General features: G+C 43.5%; 1 protein-coding gene across 1 annotated transcript; it reads left to right on the forward strand.

Annotated features, from left to right (window-relative positions):
* The first annotated feature begins 1,045 nt into the window (after nt 1–1,045).
* On the forward strand, nt 1,046–11,845 carry LOC129860392 (fructose-bisphosphate aldolase A-like). Its single transcript, XM_055930761.1, has 7 exons — nt 1,046–1,175; nt 5,623–5,739; nt 8,248–8,514; nt 8,743–8,903; nt 10,289–10,547; nt 10,875–11,074; nt 11,375–11,845. The coding sequence occupies exons 1-7, from the start codon at nt 1,061–1,063 to the stop codon at nt 11,465–11,467; spliced, it is 1,212 nt and encodes a 403-aa protein (XP_055786736.1). The 5' UTR covers nt 1,046–1,060; the 3' UTR covers nt 11,468–11,845.
* Nucleotides 11,846–20,943: the final 9,098 nt, after the last annotated feature.

Below are 20,943 nucleotides of genomic sequence, written 5' to 3' on the forward strand. Positions count from 1 at the left end.
AATTAGAAAACAAATCAGATTTTGACAAACTCCCATATCTATTGGGTGAAACCACATTGTACAATCATAGCAGCAAGATTTGTGACCTGTTGCCATAAGAAAAGGGCAACCAGAGTAGAACAAGCATCATTGTAAATACAACCCATATTTATTTATTGTCCTTTTTGTAGTTTAACTATTTGCACATCGTTACAACACTGTATATAGATAGACCTACTGTGACATTTGAAATGTCTTTACTGTTCCTTTATTTCACCTTTGTTTATTATCTATTTCACTTGCTTTGGCAATGTAAACATATGTTTCCCCTTTGAATTGAATTGAGAGAGAAAACCGATGGAGATGAACGCAATAGACCTACGTGTACACTACTTGAAGCATATCTGTGTGTCAATCTCATTGAATGCTTTCAGGTATGAAGGTAAGACCCAGATGCAGACCCCTGAGCCCTTTATAATGTTTCACAATCATCTCAGTTGAGCATTTGTTACACAGACAGATATAAAATATGAAGCTTTTACCATAAGACATAGAGGCGCATACATCCTTATAACAAGTTATAACACAATTGAACTGTCAGCTTAGTGTTACCGAAGTGTTAGAGAGCATCTCGGCTCTTTCCCCCTCTCTTCCATAGATTTTGCTTCGTATTCCCCTCTTTTTACTCCTATATGGTCCTGTGTGGCTAGTTGGTAGAGCATGGTTCTTGCAATTTAATGAGCATGGCTCTTGCAACTTAACGATCATGGGTTTGATTCCCACTGGGAAGAACCATATTGAAATGTGTGCATGCACTACTGTTAAGTTGCTTTGGATAAAAGTGTCTACTAACGGGCATATATCATATAATTTTCTATTACTATGTGCACCAACTCTTACCTGTTCACCTCCCCATTCTTCTCTCCCGCTCACTATCTCATTCCTGTCACCCATCAAATCACTCTTTGCCCTTTCCTCGATAACATGGGACCCTTAGCCGCGTTACTTCGACACGTTTTTTGTCAGTCATCGCCCTTCTCTGGTTGCGGGCTGTTTCTTATTTTAGCCAGGCGCCTGAAATATGAGAGGTCACACTGGGAGGATAAATAGTGGCCCAGGCAGGCCGGGAGGTTGTCGCAGACTTCAGTCAGATCTTCTCTCTCTCTCTTCTCCCAGCTCTCCTGCAACCCTCCAAGGTAAGGGAATCAAATCATATCTTAATAAGAAAAAAGGATATCAAATGTTATTGAGGCTCTGGCTGATTGTACTTTATATTTTAATATATTGCTCATGCAGTGTGAGTGTGATATCTAATTGAAAGAGCACTGCAAACATTGTCTGCTGGCATTAAAAAAGCTTCTATGAGACTGCAAGAGCCAATGCCCGAGTAGAATTTTCAGAAGCATTGTCGTTATCATACAATCAAGGATGCATCAATGCTAATACAATTATTATACAAGCATTAGACGCATCTCTATGCTCAAAACATTCATACGGGATTCATCTCTTTAAATGCTCACTCAAATTAGTATACCATAATGTTGCTTTGCTTCATTAGGTATCATTGCTTCATTGCTTTACGCTAGCCTCCTTAGACCAAAAAGTGGAGACAACTTGACTCACTTATAGCTTTTACTCACGCTCTACACTTTTAACTTAGCCTATACTGTACTTATTAACTGTACTACAAATACTGCAACAGAATGAATTCTCTATATAGCTCTATCAAATCAAATAAAAGTTTATTGGTCTTAGTTTTGAAAGCAACACACTGAGTTAGCAACTGGAGGGGCCTGCACACACAGTCCTTTTTACATGCCCACTTACATATGTTTCAACGTTTATATTTGGTTGAACCTTTTTGGATTGAGTGGTACTGTAACGAGACGGGGTTTGGATAAGGAGGGAGTAGTGTGGAGGGGAGAGGAGATGGAGCACCCAAGGGAAAGGTCAGGGTTTAGAGAGACTAGAAAATCAAAAAGGTCATTCACATGCCCCGCAATATGCAACTTTTCAGGGAAGTCAGGAACCAATATACTCCGTCAGTTAGGAAAGCTAAGGCCAGCTTTTTCAAACAGAAATGTACATCCTGTAGCACTAATTCCAAAATGTTTTGGGACACTGTAAAGTCCATGGAGAATAAGAGCACCTCCTCCCAGCTGCCCACTGCACTGAGGATAGGAAACACTGTCACCACCGATAAACCTATGATAATCGATCATTTCAATAATTATTTTTCCACGGCTGGCTACGCTTTCCACCTGGCTACCTCTACCCAGGCCAACATCTCAGCACCCCCTGCAGAAACTTGCCCCCCCCCCCCCATCCCGCTTCTCCTTCACCCAAATCCAGACAGCTGATGTTCTGAAAGAACTGCAAAATCTGGATCCCTACAAATCAGCTGGGCTAGACAATCTGGACTGTTGCAACACCTATTAATAGCCTATTCGACCTCTCTTTTGTATCGTCTGAGATCCCCAAAGATTGGAAAGCTGACGCGGTCATCCCCCTCTTTAAAAGGGGGAGACACTCTAGACCCAAACTGTTATAGACCTATATCCATCCTGCCCTGCCTTTCTAAAATCTTCGAAAGCCAATTTCGAATCCCACCGTACCTTCTCTGCTATGCAACCTGGTTTCCGAGCTGGTCATGTGTGCACCTCAGCCACGCTCAAGGTCCTAAACGATATCATAATCTGTCGTTCTGCCCCTGAACAAGGCAGTTAACCCACTCTTCCTAGGCCGTCATTGAAAATAGCAATTTGTTCTCAACTGACTTGCCTTGTTAAATAAAGGTAAAATTGTACTGTATTTATTTTATTGGCCCATCCAATTCGGAGGACAAAAATAACTTTGTTTTACATTTTTGTTTCTTTACATACATTGTACTTTTATGCACAGTATTACATGATAGGAATACGGTTTGATATACACTTGCAGTGAAAACAGGACAAAATAAGCAAGAATTAGCTACTACTTATCCAAAAAAGAAAAAACAACTTACCCCTTAGCCCAAAACTTTTGGCCAACCTCAATGTAATGAATTTTAGTGACATTGCCAATTCTTGTTCCCAAATGTATTTAGTTCTTTGCGGAGTGTGAGTTACAGCATGATATTCGGGGGTCTCTGTGTTGAGTGCACACACTTTTTTATGGGCTTAATAATAAAGACGTCATTTAAATGGTCAAAATGTATTACATTTTAATGTGGCAGTCATGATATTTTCATCTGATTGTCAACAAACAAATCACTTAAAAAAGTAGGCTACCTGTGCATGTTTGGTCCATTTCAAAATAATTCTAGCATTCAAACTGCATGTATAGGCCTACTCACGACATTTAATGAATGGAAATAGACATCTGTTACAAAACACCAAAAAGTGTGCCTAATGACATTCAGTGATTGCCATTGAGTAGACCTACATTCAGTGATGCGTCTTGCTGACAAATTGACCTTTTTGTAGCCTGAAATGGGGATGAAACTGTCCCGGGAAAAACAGGATGGTCACCCTAACACACATGATCAACTTACTAGACTAGGCTACAATGTGTATTACCATTAACTTTAAAATAGGACTACCGGTAGTCTGTGTAGGCCTAGTGTTAAAAAAAGGTGGGTAAAATCTAATTGCCGGTCACGGTGAAAAAAGTTTACTTGCGTTTACCCTCCACTAGGTCTACGCCACTGCCGGTAGCCTACCCTCTCAACCAAGGCAATTTTAAACATAGGAACACATGCAGAATAGGTAGCCTACATTCAAAATAATACATGAGTTGAATAAAAACATGTTTTACAACCTCGTTCATGAGTTGTCCGTAATTCATGAATTAATGCTTGCCGTTTTCACAGATTGTGTCAAATAAAACCATACCTTTCTTTCCTTACATTAATGAAACGTACGACAATGTTATTTGTCATAAAGCATTTAACAATTACATTTGAACATTGAACTTAAACCCTGTACGAATCATAGATCTTGGAAATCTCTGAAAATGCACTGTAAGTGTAACTATGCCTATGTAACATCTATTATGTTTCGTTGTGAAAACAGTTCTCATGGGCACAAAAATCCAAAATAATGTAGTCCTAAGAAATTGCGAAATCAAGTGCTTCTAACCGAAAATGTCAAGTATAGGCCTACGGTCTTTAAGGTATACTTGTTGGATGGATTGGATGCGCAATGGTGTCTAACTGTAGGCTAGTTGTCTCGTGATATTGTCGACCATCATCAGCTGATCCAGGAAAGAAAACAAATATTTATAGCAAATAATAAAGCGAAATAAATGGTCTACTCCTTCTGGCCACGGATGGCACAAACACCAGTAGCACCTAATGCAAAGCACCTGAAAAACGGCTGACTGACAAAAGCAAACAATGATAAATAAACGGATAAATCTAATGCGTTGGAATTAAGGCTATTTCGTTTATCAAGAACACATGGTAAACAAATGGCGAAAATGTGGAAGTACAAAAGAAAATCGATGCGTAAAGGAGCTCAGCCATGGCGGAAATTCAATACTACTGGAGAGAGTGCTGCTACATAGAAATACATGGTTTAAACCATAACAAAGAGGTGGGGGTGTTTGTTTCATTGGAATATTTTATTGTCATACTTACCACTGCATTTGATACAAATACGAGAATGGTTAAATTAGCATTATTTAGAGACCACCCCGAAGATTGACTTTTGTTGTATTTAGGGGAGCTAATATCTCATACAGCTGAGCTAGGGGGGCTGAGCCCACCCTGGCTCCCCTGTAATTCGCACCATGGTTATTTGGTCATCAAACTTGAACTCAAGATATGCCATCATCACGCAAACCGGAATATGCATCATCACACTCCCTCATCTGATTGGTCGAGTAGCCTTCTAACTTTTTGGCTGTGGTAACTAGCGACGACCCAAATGGACAGACGCAAATACTTGCCACTTCCTTTACACATCTCTTACCTTCCTTTTCTTTGAACGTTTCCACCTACTGCATTTTTACGGGGAAAGTTGGCTACACTCTTTTCACATTTGTTTAAGAATGTTTCACATTCACCTTTGTTTAAGTCTACCTTTGTTTATATGCTTTATTTGCTACTTTTGGGAACTCAGTCGGGGTCTCAACTTACTGTTAAGAGTTATAATAGTGGAATACACAAGGTGCAGTATCAAAAAAAATTGTGCATCAGCAGTTTTTCTCATGTTATGTCAGTCACTGGCAGTCACTCAATTAGCCATGTCAGCAAAAATAAATATTATTGGTAAATTAATCTAGCCAGCTATCTAAACTTGAAGTAAACATGGGCGAATATCGACCGGGCATGCAGGACACATACCCAGGGGCCCTGATATCCAAGGGACCGCCATTGATTTTGCTGGTCACTCTCACTCAGATATCATATTAACATGTCAAAAAGGTTTTGGCAAAATGTGTATAATTGCAGAAAATTGGCTTTAAAACTGCAAAGATGTCTCTCCACCCCATGGAAAAATGTGTAGAGTTGCAAGACATTTGTTATAAAATTGTCAAATGCCCGCGAGTTGGGGGGGGGGGGCAACCAAATATCTGCTACTTTTGTGTATCTCAAGCCCTCTCTCACTCCTCAGAACACCTCATGTTAACCAGTGTCTCCTGCCTTTCCCCTTCCTTTAGTCAAGATGCCTCACGCATTCCCCTTCCTCACTCCTGACCAGAAGAAGGAGCTTAGTGACATTGCTCACAAGATCGTCGCCCAGGGCAAGGGAATCCTCGCCGCTGATGAGTCTACCGGTATGCAAAGCGTGGCAAAAATGTTGGTTGCACACACAGGCCCACTATGGAATGAAAAGTCACACATGCAAAGACATACTCGCAATCAGAGCAACAGAGCTTTGTTTTTTCACCTTATAACTTCTCCAAAACATCCCATTAGAACCAAAAAGTAAAAAATGTTTAAAAAAAACATCCAAAACAGAGACCTGGAGTAACTTGAGGATCAAATAAAACATACAATTTGATTGGTATCAAGGCACAAGGCGAGACCCAAATGCAAACACAGGAGGCAGATGGTTGGAGTCTTACAATGTTTATTAACCCAAAGGGGTAGGCAAGAGAATGGTCGTGGACAGGTAAAAAGGTCAAAACTAGATCAGAGTCCAGGAGGTACAGAGTGGCAGACAGGCTCATGGTCAAGGCAGGCAGAATGGTCAGGCAGGCAGGTACAAAGTCCAGAAACAGGCAAGGGTCAAAACCTGGAGGACTAGAAAAAGCAGAATGCAAAAAGCAGGAGAACGGGAAAACCGCTGGGACAGAGAGACAGGAAACACAAGGATAAATACACAGGGGAAAACAAGTGACACCTGGAGGGGGTGGAGACAATCACAAGGACAGGTGAAACTGTTCAGGGTGTGACAATAGGTCAGATACACATTTTCTTTTTTTTGCAGATATTTTCGGGAATAGTGAAATGCTTGTGTTCCTAGCTCCAACAGTGCAGTGGTATCTAACAATTCACAACAATACGCACAAATCTAAAAGTCAAATAATGGAATTTAAAAATAAATAAATATTAGGACAAGCAATGTCGGAGTGGCATTGACTAAAATACAGTAGAATAGAATACAGTATATACATATGAGATGAGTAAAGCAGTATGTAAACATTATTAAAGTGACTAGTGTTCAATAAATTGTGTTTATATATATATATAGGATTTTTTACCCCCTTTTTCTCTGCAATTTCATGATATCAAATTGGTAGTTACAGTCTTGTCCCATCGCTGCAACTCCCGTACGGACTCGGGAGAAGCGAAGGTTAAGAGCCGTGCATCCCCCAAAACACAACCCCATAGAGAGGAACCAGGCTATGAGGGGTGGCCAGTCCTCTTCTGGCTGTACTGTGTGGAGATTATAACAGAACATGGCCAAGATGTTCAAATGTTCATAGATGACCAGCAGGGTCAAATAAGAATAATCACAGTGGTTGTCGAGGGTGCAACAGGTCAGCACCTCAGGAGTAAATGTCAGTTGGCTTTTCATAGCCAATCATTTAGAGTATCTCTACCACTCCTGCTGTCTCTAGAGAGTTGAAAACAGCAGGTCTGGGACAGGTAGCACGTCTGGTGAACAGGTCAGGGTTCCATAGCCGCAGGCAGAACAGTTAAAACTGGAGCAGCAGCACGGCCAGGTGGACTGGGGACAGCAAGGTGTCATCAGGCCAGGTAGTCCTGAGGCATAGTCCTAGGGCTCAGGTCCTCCGAGAGAAAAAAAGAGCATACTTAAATTCACACAGGACACTGGATAAGACAGGAGAAATATTCCAGATATAATAGACTGACCCTAGCCCCCCGACACATAAACTACTGCAGCATAAATACTGGAGGCTGAGACAGGAGAGGTCTTATTGGACCATTTATTCTTTGGAGTCCACCAAAGAGGAAAAGGTCACGAAAGTCCTCTTCTCACTTTCAAACTCTAAAGCAAAGGATGTGTATGGTCTTGATACCATATTAAAAAAATGATAGAGGCAGCCTAGCCACTAAAGATCATTTACCCAGATAATCAACTTTTCAGTGCAAGAAAGTTAATTCCCGAAGGCAGGGAAGACTGCCATCGTGACCCCTGTACATAAATCTGGAGACCAGCAGGAAGTGAGCAACTACAGGCCTATCAGTATCCTCCCTGTCATCTATAAGGTTGCTGAAAAAGTTGTACTGGAACAGCTCACAGCACACCTGAACACAAGGACTGTCTCCCTTCACCCATTCAGTTTGGGTTTAAGGTGAACCACTCATATGTCTATCTCCTAGAGACGATCAAGGCCAAGCTGGATACAGGAAGCCTAGTAGGGGCGGTCTCCCTCGACCTACGGAAGGCATTTGACACGTCAACCATAAAGTCCTTCTCTACTCTACTTTTGCACAATCGGCCTTCTCATTTAAAGCAGCTAAGAAATTAAATGGCCTCCCCTCTGCTCTGAACATGTAACAGCTTCCAAGCCTTCTCAACAGAGCCACACAAATTATTAAGTCCAATCAGTCATGCTTTTACTGATTCTTAACCTAAAAGGCCATAATAACTTTTAATTCAACAGAAGACACATTAGGACATACACATGTTCAATAACTGGCCAATATTTTTGGTTTGTTTCTTAAATATTTTACTATTTTTATCCAACAGAAAGGTGTTTCTATGTGCAATGTGTTGACTTCCGTGTTGAAAAATGTATATAGCATAATGTTTGCTCTATTTCTTTCTGTGAATCTAATCCTCACTCCCTCTCTCACTTTCCACCCAACAGGCAGCGTTGCCAAGCGCTTCCAGAGCATCAACACTGAGAACACCGAGGAGAACAGGAGACTGTACCGTCAGCTGCTCTTCACCGCTGACGAGCGCGCCGGTCCTTGCATTGGTGGCGTCATCTTCTTCCATGAGACCCTGTACCAGAAAACCGATGCCGGCAAGACCTTCCCCCAGCACGTCAAGTCCAGAGGCTGGGTTGTAGGCATCAAGGTTGACAAAGGTGTCGTCCCTCTCGCCGGAACCAACGGAGAGACCACCACCCAGGGTAAAGAGGAAAAATAGAATGGGATTCACAATTAATCAAAATGCATACAGTACAACAACATACACGCAATCAATGCAACATACAATCAATCCCATTTGTTTATCAAGTCACAAAATGCCTGAATAGTATTGCAACCTAGATACAATACACACATACAAAACCTTTACAAAATACCCTCCCACACTCATCTCTTTCTTCTGTCCCTACCTCCATCCTTTTCTCCTTCAGGTTTGGATGGCCTGTATGAGCGTTGCGCCCAGTATAAGAAGGACGGTTGCGACTTCGCCAAGTGGCGTTGTGTGCTGAAAATCACCTCCACCACCCCCTCTCGCCTTGCGATCATTGAGAATTGCAATGTCCTGGCCCGTTATGCCAGCATCTGCCAGATGGTAAGAATCACATCGAAAATATCCCGAGCCCTCAGTGGTCTTGTTAAATCATTAGCTTAAGTAGTTAAAAAACACAGTGTCAACAATTGCAAGTTTGTGTATTCAATTCTCCTATGGGCCATAAGTTACCTTTGAATCATTGACTCTCTGTATACATGTGGGTTACACTATATTAACTTTCATGAAAGATGCCATTATAAATGCATTAAATGCTTATAAATTCTTCAGAAATTATTACAAATATTAGAAATACATACCTAAAAGTGTTATTAGAAGTGTATAAAGTTAGTACCAGAACCAAGCAACTCTCTTTAGTTTTTTGAAAGATATGAACGCTACAGTATGTTTTGTCATGAGTAAGGTACAGCAGATTGTCTGGTATGTGTCTGGGCTTACTTACTCAGTGGGTAGAGATATCAGTGAGATATTAAGATAAATTAATAGAGTCAAAAGTTTGGACACACCTACTCATTCCAGCGTTTTTCTTTATTTGTACTATTTTCTACATTGTACAATAATAGTGAAGACATCTCAAAACTATGAAATAACCTTCCTGTCTTAAAGTAATGATGGACTGTCATTTCCCTTTGCTTAGTTGAGCTGTTCTTGCCATAATAAGGACTTTGTATTTTTCCAAATAGGGCCATCTTCTGTATACCACCCATACCTTGTCACAACACAACTGATTGGCTCAAATGCATTAAGAAGAAAATAAATTCCCCAAATTCACTTTTATCAAGGCACACCTGTTAATTGAAATGCATTCCAGGTGACTACCTCATGAAGCTGGTTGAGAGAATGCCAAGAGTGTGCAAAGCTGTCATCAAGGCAAAGGCTGGCTACTTTGAGGAATCTAAAAACTAAAATATATTTGGATTTGTTTATTAACACTTTTTTGATTTGTTCAACACTTTTTTTTGGTTTGGTTACTACTTGGTTACTACTACTATGTGTTATTTCATAGTTTTGATGTCTTCACTATTATTCTACAATGTAGAAAATAGTAAAAGTAAAGAAAAACCCTTAAATGAGTAGATGTGTCCAAACTTTTGACTGATACTGTGTGTGTCAGTTAAATATCAGACAAGTAAATAACAGTCATTTCTGATCTCTTCACAACCATAGTTCAGGGACATCGGTTTAGCCAGGACTGCTCACTGATGTAGGTCCCATAATCCTAGTAAAACAACACACACATATTACAAATCACAATCTTAAAACACAGTTTTTCTCCGTTTGTTTTTATTGAATATACAGCTGTAGAGGGATAGAGAGGAAAGATAGAAGAGCCACCACTAAAGTCTGCCTGTTAACTGTCATGATCAATAACATGCTCTGTTGGCTAAAAGTGTCTTTCAGTAGTCATTACCTCTGCCCTCTGCTAGCACGGCATTGTCCCCATTGTTGAGCCTGAGATCCTCCCCGACGGTGACCATGACCTGAAGCGCACCCAGTATGTGACTGAGAAGGTCCTGGCCGCAATGTACAAGGCTCTGTCCGACCACCACGTCTACCTGGAGGGTACCCTCCTGAAGCCCAACATGGTCACTGCTGGACATTCTTGCTCACACAAGTACACCCACCAGGACATCGCCATGGCCACCATTACCGCCCTGCGCCGTACCGTGCCCCCAGCAGTCCCTGGTGAGCGGCCGACAACACACTGACTACAGCCCAATATACAGTACAGCGCGATGCACTTATACATTTCTAAACATCCAGCTTCACCCACTCACACTCAATGTAATCACACATGTTCACAAACTCACCCTCTATGACTATGGCACTTTCATATACTGTGAGTGGGTGAATATAATGTTATAATGTTATATAATGTTTAGTTACATTATTCTATACAGCGTGTTATTATATATTTCACATACAAATGTAGACACAATTTGTTGATGTATCTTTTTTCAGTCGTTTTTTTTACAATAAAATAACCCCTCTCCTTATCCGCTTCACCCACAGGCATCACCTTCCTGTCCGGTGGCCAGTCTGAGGAGGAAGCCTCCATCAACCTGAACGTCATGAACCAGTGCCCCCTGCACAGGCCATGGGCCATTACTTTCTCCTATGGCCGTGCTCTCCAGGCATCCGCCCTTAAGGCATGGGGTGGCAAACCCGGTAATGGCAAAGCTGCCCAGGAGGAGTTCATCAAGAGAGCTCTGGTACGAACAACCAAATATATTTATCCATTTATTTTCATATATTTTGCTTAGTTTTCATATGTGATTATTTATAGCTGTATAGAGGCCACATCCCACTGGGCACAGAGGTCAAATCAACATCTATTTCACGTTGATTCAATTTCATTGAAAGGACGTGGAAACAACGTTGATTCAACCAGTGTGTGCCCAGCGGAATGTTTATGGTATGGATGTATAGGAAGTCACAATGTACAGTATATTCCACACTTTGAAAAATATCCGCTGAAAACGAGTTTATGTTGTGCTTATTTCCTCCCGCAGGCCAACAGCCTGGCCTGCCAAGGCAAGTATGTTTCTTCCGGAGACAGCGCCGCTGCTGGAGAATCACTGTTCGTGGCCAACCATGCTTATTAAGCATGGACACTCATCAGAGTCCCTCTCCTAACCCTCCCTACACCCCCCTCCCTCACCACGGGTAGTGCCATGTTGTTTCTGGTACCTCCCAAAAGTCATCTCTACTCGACCCTCTGCGATGCCACTTGTTTGGTACCTCCACACGGACAAAATAAACGCAAGCCTTTCTTTGGGCTCTTGCTTCAGAGAGAAGATTCAAAACAATGGAAGTTCTGCCTCCATTCCCTCTTCCTACCATTTTACAGCTTTTTTTTAAGGTAAAATGGTTTCCATCGTCATGTTTTTACACAACATGCAACATTATTCCTTGGTCTGTAACACCTGGCTGATGTAATGTTTGTACTGGAGCCTTGGAATAAATTATTTTACCTAACAATATGTTGCTTTGCTTCATTCCTTATTACATTTCATTGTGACTCTGAAAACTGACCTTACATCATTGAACATCCCGCTCGACTCAATGACTACTTCCTATTTATTTGGAATGTACTGTTGGATGTCGGTAAATATTATCATAGAAACAAGTATTACATTTCAGGTAAGACACAGATGCAGACAACGTCGAATTAAGAACAGTTTATTCATCCAAGAGGAGCAGGCAAAAGACAGGTCAAGGTAGGCAGGGGTCAGTAATCCAGATAGGTGGTGCAAAGGTACAGGACGGCAGGCAGGCTCGGGGTCAGGGCAGGCAGAAAAGGCCACTCCGACATCTAAAGCATCGGCCTCCACCACAAACTGACGGCAAGGGTCAGGATGAACCAAGATAGGAGCAGTGGTGAAGCGGTGTTTGAGGTCCCGGAACGACCGGTCAGTGGCAGAGGACCACGTGAACGGAACCTTGGTAGAGGTGGCAGAGTTGTAAAGAAAAAGCCATACCTCCGACTGGCCAATAAAAATAAAAGATGAAGATGGGCAAAAGAACACAGACATTGGACAGAGGAACTCTGCCTAGAAGGCCAGCATCCCGGAGTCGCCTATTCACTGTTGACGTTGAGACTGGTGTTTTGCGGGTACTATTTAATTAAGCTGCCAGTTGAGGACTTGTGAGGCGTCTGTTTCTCAAACTAGACACTCTAATGTACTTGTCCTCTTGCTCAGTTGTGCACTGGGGCCTCCCACTCCTCTTTTCATTCTGGTTGGAGCCAGTTTGCGCTGTTCTGTGAAGGGAGTAGTACACAGCGTTCAACGAGATCTTCAGTTTCTTGGCAATTTATCACATGGAATAGCCTTCATTTCTCATAACAAGAATAGACTGACTAGTTTCAGAAGAAAGGTCTTTGTTTCTGGCCATTTTGAGCCTGTAATCGAACCCACAAATGCTGATGCTCCAGATACTCAAATAGTCTAATGAAGGCCAGTTTTATTGCTTCTTTAATTAGCACTACAGTTTTCAGCTGTGCTAACATAATTGCAAAAGGGTTTTCTAATGATAAATTGCAAAAGGGTTTTAAAATGATACACTTGGATTAGCTAACACAACGTGCCATTGGAACACAGGAGTGATGGTTGCTGATAATGGGCCTCTGTACGCCTATGTAGATATTCCATTAAAAATCAGCCGTTTCCAGCTACAATAGTCATTTACAACATTAACAATGTCTACAATGTATTTCTGATCAATTTGATGTTATTTTAATGGACGAAATTTTTGGGCTTTTCTTTCAAAAACAAGGACATTTCTAACTGACCCCAAACTTTTGAACGGTGGTGTATACGAAGAGTGTGAAAGTGTGTGTACAGTGCATTCGGAAGTATTCAGAGCCCTTCTCTTTTTCCACATTTTGAAGGTTACAGACTTATTCTAAAATTCATTAAATTGTTTTTTTCCCCCCTCATCAACCTAGACACAATACCCCATAATGACAAAGCAAAAACAGGTTTTTAGAAAATGTTTAAAAATAAATAATAAAAAAATAAAAAAAGCACATTTACATAAGTATTCAGACCATTTACTCAGCACTTTGTTTAAGCACCGTTGGCAGCAATTACAGCATCGATTCTTCTTGGGCATGACACTACAATCTTGGCACACCTTTATTTGGGGAGATTCTCCCATTCTTCTCAAGATCCTCTCAGGCTCTGTCAGGTTGGATGGGGCGCGTCACTGCACAACTATTTAAAGTTCTCTCCAGAGATGTTCGATCGGTTTCAAGTCCAGGCTCTGGCCACTCAAGGAAATTCAGAGACTTGTCCCAAAGCCACTCCTGTGTTGTCTTGGCTGTGTGCTTAGTGTCGTTGTCATGCTGGAAGGTGAACCTTCACCCCAGTCTGAGGTCCTGAGTGCTCTGGAGCTGGTTTTCATCAAGGATCTCTCTGTACTTTGCTCCGTTCATCTTTCCCTCAATCCTGACTAGTCTCTGTCGCTGAAAGACATCCCCACAGCATGATGATGTCACCACCATGCTTCATCGTAGGGATGGTGCCAGGTTTCCTCCAGACGTGACGCTTGGCATTCAGGCCAAAGAGTTCAATCTTGGTTTCATCAGACCAGAACATCTTGTTTCTCATGGTCTGAGAGTCCTTTGGGTGCCTTTTGGCAAACTCCAAGCGGGCTGTCATGTGCCTTTTACTGAGGAGTGACTTCTGTCTGGCCACTCTACCATAAAAACTTGATTGGTGGAGTGCTGCAGAGATGGTTGTCCTTCTGGAAGGTTCTCCCATCTCCACAGGGGAACTCTGTTAGAGTGACCTTCGGGTTCTTGGTCACCTCCTTGACCAAGGTCCTTCTCCCCCGATTGCTCAGTTGGGCCGGGCGGCCAGCTCTAGGAAGAGTCTTGGTGGTTCTTCCATTTGAGAATGATGGAGGCCACTGTGTTCTTGTGGACCTTCAACGCTGCAGATAATTTTTGGTACCCTTCCCCAGATCTGTGACTCGACACAATCCTGTCTTGGAGCTCTACGGACAATTCCTTCGACCTCATGGCTTGGTTTTTGCTCTGACATGCACTGTCAACAGTGGGACCTTATATAAACAGGTGTGTGCCTTTCCAAATCATGTTCAATTAATAGAATTTACCACAGGTGAACTCCAATCAAGTTGTAGAAACATGTCAGGGATGATCAACGGAAACAGGATGCACCTGAGCTCAATTTCGAGTCTCATAGCAAAGGGTCTGAATACTTATGTAAATAACGTATTTCAGTTTTTTATTTTTACTAAAATTACAAAAATGTCTTAATACCTATTTTCACTTTGTCATTATGGTGTATTGTGTGTAGATTGATGAGGGAAAAAAATTATTTATTTGTTTTTTTAATAAGGCTGTAACGTAACAACATTTGGAAAAGGGAAGGGGTCTGAATACTTTCCGAATGCACTGCATGTGTGTGTATGTTTTGTATGTGTGTGCGTATTTAGTGTGTGTGTGTGTGTCTATGTTTGTGTGTGTGTTGGAGTGTAAGTGCGTGTGAGTGTGTGGGTAGAGTCAGTGCAAGAGAGTCAGTGGAAAAAAGGGTCAATGCAATAGTCCGGGTAGCCATTTGATTAACTGTTTAGCAGTCTTGTGTCTTGGGGTAGAAGCTGATCAGGTGCCTTTTGGTCCCAGACTTGGCGCTCTGGTACCGCTTGCCGTGCGGTAGTAGAGTGAATAGTCTATGGCTTGGGTGGCTGAGGTCTTCTGTAAATTCTCCGGGCCTTCCTCTGACACTGCCTGGTATAGAGGTCCTGGATGGCGGGGAGCTCAGCCCCAGTGATGTACTCTGCCATCCGCACCACTCTCTGTAGTGCCTTGCAATTGAGGGTGGTGCAGTTGTCATACCTTGCGGTGATGCAGCCAGTCAAAATGCTCTCAATGGTGCAGCTGTAGAACTTTTTTGAGGATCTGAGGGGCCTTGCCAAATCTTTTCAACCTCCAGATTTTGAAGAGACGCCTGCTTCACGACTATGCTGGTGTGAGAAGACCATGTCAACAGGCTATTCTGTTACGATGTTGCCGAAGAACCATTTACTAGCCCCGGCCCGCTAGCTTTTCTGAACGCTGTGTCCCCTGCTCGCCTAGCGTAGTAGTGACTACCAAACGGCACCCTGACTCACCTATTGCTGCTCTTTTGACCCTATGATCACTCAGCTACACAGCTGATGCCCCCTGGACTGTTTCAATAACACGGTACCTCGTTTTGTTTACCTGTCGGCCCCAGCCTTGAACTCAGGTCCTGTCCTAACTAACCCGCTCTGTCCATTCATTGCCATTTACCCGTTGTTATATTAGCTCTCCTGATCAACACCTGTGTTTGCTTTATGCCTCTCTCTAATGTCAATATGCCTTGTCTACTGCTGTCTTGGCTAGTTCTTAATGTTTTATTTCACTGTAGAGCCCTCAGTCCCGCTCAAAATGCCTTAGATAACTTTTTTTGTCCTACCCCACACACATGCGGAGACCTCACCTGGCTTAACTGGTGCCTCCAGAGATGCAACCTCTCTCATCATCACTCAATGCCTAGGTTTACCTCCACCTCCACTGTACTCACATCCTACCATACCATTGTCTGTACATTATGCCCTGAATCTATTCTACCATGCCCAGAAACCTGCTCCTTTTATTCTGTCCCCATGCACTAGATAACCAGTTTTTATAGCCTTTAGCCGTACCCTTATCCTACTCCTCCTCTGTTCCTCTGGTGATGTAGAGGTTTACATTTTAAGCCAGGCCCTGTAGCCCCCAGTTCAACTCCTATTCCCCAGGCGCTATCTTTTGTTGACTTCTGTAACCGTAAAAGCCGTGGTTTCATGCACGTTAATATCAGAAGCCTCCTCCCTAAGTTTGTTTTATTCGCTGCTTTAGCACATTCCGCCAACCCTGATGTCCTAGCCGTGTCTGAATCCTGGCTTAGGATGGCCACCAAATCTTTGGAAATTTCCATCCCCAACTACATTTTCCGCCAAGAAAGAACTGCCAAAGCGGGTGGAGTTGCAATCTACTGCAGATATAGCTTGCAGAGCGTTGTCATACTATCCAGGTCTGTGCCCAAACAATTCGAGCTTCAACTTTTAAAAATCCACCTTTCCAGAAATAAGTATCTCACTGTTGACGCCTGGTATAGACCCCCCTCAGCTCCCAGCTGTGCCCTGGACACCATATGTGAATGAATTGCCCCCCATTTATCTTCAGATTGTACTGTTAGGTGACCTAAACTGGGATATGCTTAACACCCCGGCCGTCCTACAATCTAAGCTAGATGCCTTCAACCTCACACAAATGATCAAGGAACCTACCAGGAATAACCCTACATTTGTAAACACGGGCACCCTCATAGATATCATCCTGACCAACCTGCCCTCTAAATACACCTCTGCTGTCTTCAACCAGGATCTCAGCGATCACTGCCTCATTGCCTGCGTCCGTAATGGGTGCACGGTCAAACGCTCCCTAAAACACTTCAGCGAGCAGGCCTTTCTAATCGACCTGGCCCGGGTATCCTGGAAGGATATTGACCTCATTCCGTCAGTAGAGGATGCCTGGTTATTCGTTAAAAGTGCTTTCCTCACCATCTTAGACAAGCATGCCCAATTCAAAAAATGTAGAACCAGGAACAGATATAGCCCTTGGTTCTCTCCAGACCTGACTGCCCTTGACCAGCACAAAACATCCTGTGGCGTACTGCATTAGCATCGAATAGCCCCCACGATATGCAACTTTTCAGTGAAGTTCGGAACCGATATACACAGGCATTTAGAAAAGCAAAGGCTAGCTTTTCAAACAGAAATTTGCATCCTGTAGCACAAACTCCAAAAAGCTCTGGGACACTGTAAAGTCCATGGAGAATAAGAGCACCTCCTCCTGCACTGAGGCTAGGAAACACTGTCACCACTGATAAATCTACGATAATCGAGAATTTCAAGGAGCATTTTTCCACAGCTGGCCATGCCTACCCCTACCCCGGTAAACAGCTCTACACCACCCACAGCAACTTGCCCAAGCCTCCCCCATTTCTCCTTCACCCAAACCCAGATAGCTGATGTTCTGAAAGAGCTGCAAAATCTGGACCACTACAAATCAGCTGGGCTAGACAATCTGGACCCTCTCTTTCTAAAATGATCCGCCGCAATTGTTGCAACCCCTATTACTAGCCTGTTCAACCTCTCTTTCGTTTAGCCTGAGATCCCTAAAGATTGGAAAGCGGACGCGGTCATCTCCCTCTTCAAAGGGGAAGACACTCTAGACCCGAACTGTTACAGACCTATCTCTATTCTACCCTGCTTTTCTAAAGTCTTCGAAAGCCAAGATAACAAAACTGTTACAGACCTATCTCTATTCTACCCTGCCTTTCTAAAGTCTTCGAAAGCCAAGTTAACAAACAGATTACCGACCATTTCGAATCTCACCGTACCTTCTTCGCTATGCAATCTGGTTTCAGAGTGATGGGTGGTCATGGGTGCACGTCAGCCACGCTCAAGGTCCTAAATGATATCATAACCGCCATCGATAAGAGACATTACTGTGCAGCCGTATTCATCAACCTGGCTAAGGCTTTCGACTCTGCCAATCACAACATTCTTATTGGCATACTCAACAGCCTTGGTTTCTCAAATGATTGCCTCGCTTGGTTCACCAACAGTATGTCAAATCGGAGGGCCTGTTGTCCGGACCTCTGGCAGTCTCTATGGGGGTGCAACAGGGTTCAATTCTCGGGCTGACTCTTTTCTCTGTATACATCAATGATGTCGCTCTCGCTGCTGGTGATTCTTTGATCCACCTCTACGCAGACGACACCATTCTGTATACCTCTGGCCCTTCATTGGACACTGTGTTAACTAACCTCCAGATGAGCTTCAATGCCATACAACTCTCCTTCCGTGGCCTCCAACTGCTCTTAAATACAAGTAAAACTAAATGCATTCTCTTCAACCGATCGCTGCCTGCACCTGCCCGCCCGTCCAGCATCACTACTCTGGATGGTTCTGACTTAGAATATGTAGACAACTACAAGTACCTAGGTGTCTGGTTAGACTGTAAACTCTCCTTCCAGACTCACATCAAACATCTCCAATCCAAAGTTAAATCTAGAATTGGCGTCCTATTTCGCAACAAAGCATCCTTCACTCATGCTGCCAAACATACCCTCGTAAACTGACCATCCTACCAATCCTCGACTTCGGCGATGTCATTTACAAAATAGCCTCCAATACCCTACTCAATAAATTGGATGCAGTCCATCACAGTGCCATCCGTTTTGTCACCAGATCCCCATATACTACCCACCACTGCGACCTGTACGCTCTCGTTGGCTGGCCCTCGCTTCATACTTGTCGCCAAACCCACTGGCTCCAGGTCATCTACAAGACCTTGCTAGGTAAAGTCCCCCTTTATCTCAGCTCGCTGGTCACCATAGCAGCACCCACCTGTAGCACGCGCTCCAGCAGGTATATCTCTCTGGTCACCCCCAAAGCCAATTCCTCCTTTGGCCGCCTCTCCTTCCAGTTCTCTGCTGCCAATGACTGGAACGAACTACAAAAATCACTGAATCTGGAAACACTTATCTCCCTCACTAGCTTTAAGCACCAGCTGTCAGAGCAGCTCACAGATTACTGCACCTGTACATAGCCCATCTATAATTTAGCCCAAACAACTACCTCTGCCCCTACAGTATTTATTTATTTTAGTCCTTTGCATCCTATTATTTCTATTTCTACTTTGCACATTCTTCCACTGCAAATCTACTATTCCAGTGTTTTACTTGCTATATTGTATTTACTTCGCCACCATGGCCTTTTTTTGTCTTTACCTCCCTTATCTCACCTCATTTGCTCACATTGTATATAGACTTATTTTCTACTGTATTATTGACTGTATGTTTGTTTTACTCCATGTGTAACTCTGTGTTGTTGTATGTGTCGAACTGCTTTGCTTTATCTTGGCCAGGTCGCAATTGTAAATGAGAACTTGTTCTCAACTTGCCTACCTGGTTAAATAAAGGTGAAATAAAAATAAATAAAATAAAATACAAGGGCAAGGGCAAGGGCAAGGACTCAGAATATGTAGTGGGGCGTTTCGGATATCCCCAGTGGCTGCACTACAGGTGGAGATGGGGGATATGCCATTGCAGATTAGGAGACAGCAGCTGGCATCTAATTATTGGGTCAACCTACAGAGACATGGGGTGTCTCATCCTGCAAAAGGGATTTTATAGGCATACTGGAAACATGAGCGAAGACAGAACACAAGCTTTGGGTGGGTGGGTAATACCCAGGCGAAGGAGATGGGACTGTATGAAAGGGAGTTTAGTCCAACGGTAGCTATCCCTGTGAATCCACCATGGCTCCTCGCATCTCCAGTAGTTGATCTCTTCAATCTCTCCCTATCCCAGTCTGCTGACCCCACATGCTTCAAGATGGCCACCATTGTTCCTGTACCCAAGAAGGCGAAGGTAACTGAATTAAATAACTATCGCCCCGTAGCACTCACTTCTGTCATCATGAAGTGCTTTGAGAGGCTAGTCAAGGATCATATCACTTCCACCTTACCTGTCACCCTAGACCCACTCCAATTTGCTTACCGCCCCAATAGGTCCACAGACGATGCAATCGCCATCACACTGCACACTGCCCTGTCCCATCTGGACAAGAGGAATACCTATGTAAGAATGCTGTTCATTGACTATAGCTTAGCATTCAACACCATAGTACCCTCCAAGCTCATCATTAAGCTCGAGGCCTTGGGTCTCGACCCCGTCCTGTGCAGTTGGGTCCTGGACTTCCTAGCGGGCCGCCCCCAGGTGGTGAAGGTAGGAAACAACATCTCCACTTCGCTGATCCTCAACACTGGGGCCCCATAATGGTGCGTTCTCAGTCCCCTCCTGTACTCCCTGTTCACCCATAACTGCGTGGCCATGCATGCCTCCAACTCAATAATCAACAGACGACACAACAGTAGTAGGCTTGATTACCAACAACGATGAGACAGCCTACAGGGAGGAGATGAGGGCACTCGGAGTGTGGTGTCACGAAAATGACCTCTCACTCAACGTCAACAAAAGAGATGATTGTGGACTTCAGGAAACAGCAGAGGGAGCACCCCCCTATCCACATCGACAGGACAGCGGTGGAGAACGTGGAAAGTTTTAAGTTCCTCAGCGTACACATCACTGACAAAATGAAATGGTTCACCCACACAGACAGTGTGGTGAAGAAGGCGCAACCTCAGGATGCTGAAGAAATTTGGCTTGTCACCTAAAACCCTCACAAACCTTTACAGACACACAATTGAGAGCAGCATCCCGTCGGACTGTATCACCCCCTGGTACGGCAACTGCACCGCCCACAACCGCAAGGCTCTCCAGAGGGTCGTGAGGTCTGCCCAACGCATCACCGGGGGCAAACTACCTGCCCTCAGTACACCTACAGCACTCGATGTCACAGGAAGGACAAAAAGATCCTCAAGGACAATAACCACCCGAGCCACTGCCTGTTCACCCCGCTATCATCCAGAAGGCGAGGTCAGTACAGGTGCATCAAATCTGGGACCGAGAGACAGAAAAAC

Source organism: Salvelinus fontinalis, chromosome 8 (assembly GCF_029448725.1).
Source record: "Salvelinus fontinalis isolate EN_2023a chromosome 8, ASM2944872v1, whole genome shotgun sequence".
In the NCBI taxonomy this organism is placed as follows: domain Eukaryota; kingdom Metazoa; phylum Chordata; class Actinopteri; order Salmoniformes; family Salmonidae; genus Salvelinus; species Salvelinus fontinalis.

What these genes read in the sequence shown, in the direction of transcription:
- LOC129860392 (XM_055930761.1), top strand. Translation starts at nt 1,061, where the DNA reads ATGAGAGGTCACACTGGGAGGATAAATAGTGGCCCAGGCAGGCCGGGA. An exon ending in CGCCGCTGATGAGTCTACCG is followed by an intron (nt 5,740 to 8,247) that starts GTATGCAAAGCG and finishes TCCACCCAACAG; the next exon opens with GCAGCGTTGCCAAGCGCTTC. An exon ending in CGGAGAGACCACCACCCAGG is followed by an intron (nt 8,515 to 8,742) that starts GTAAAGAGGAAA and finishes TTTCTCCTTCAG; the next exon opens with GTTTGGATGGCCTGTATGAG.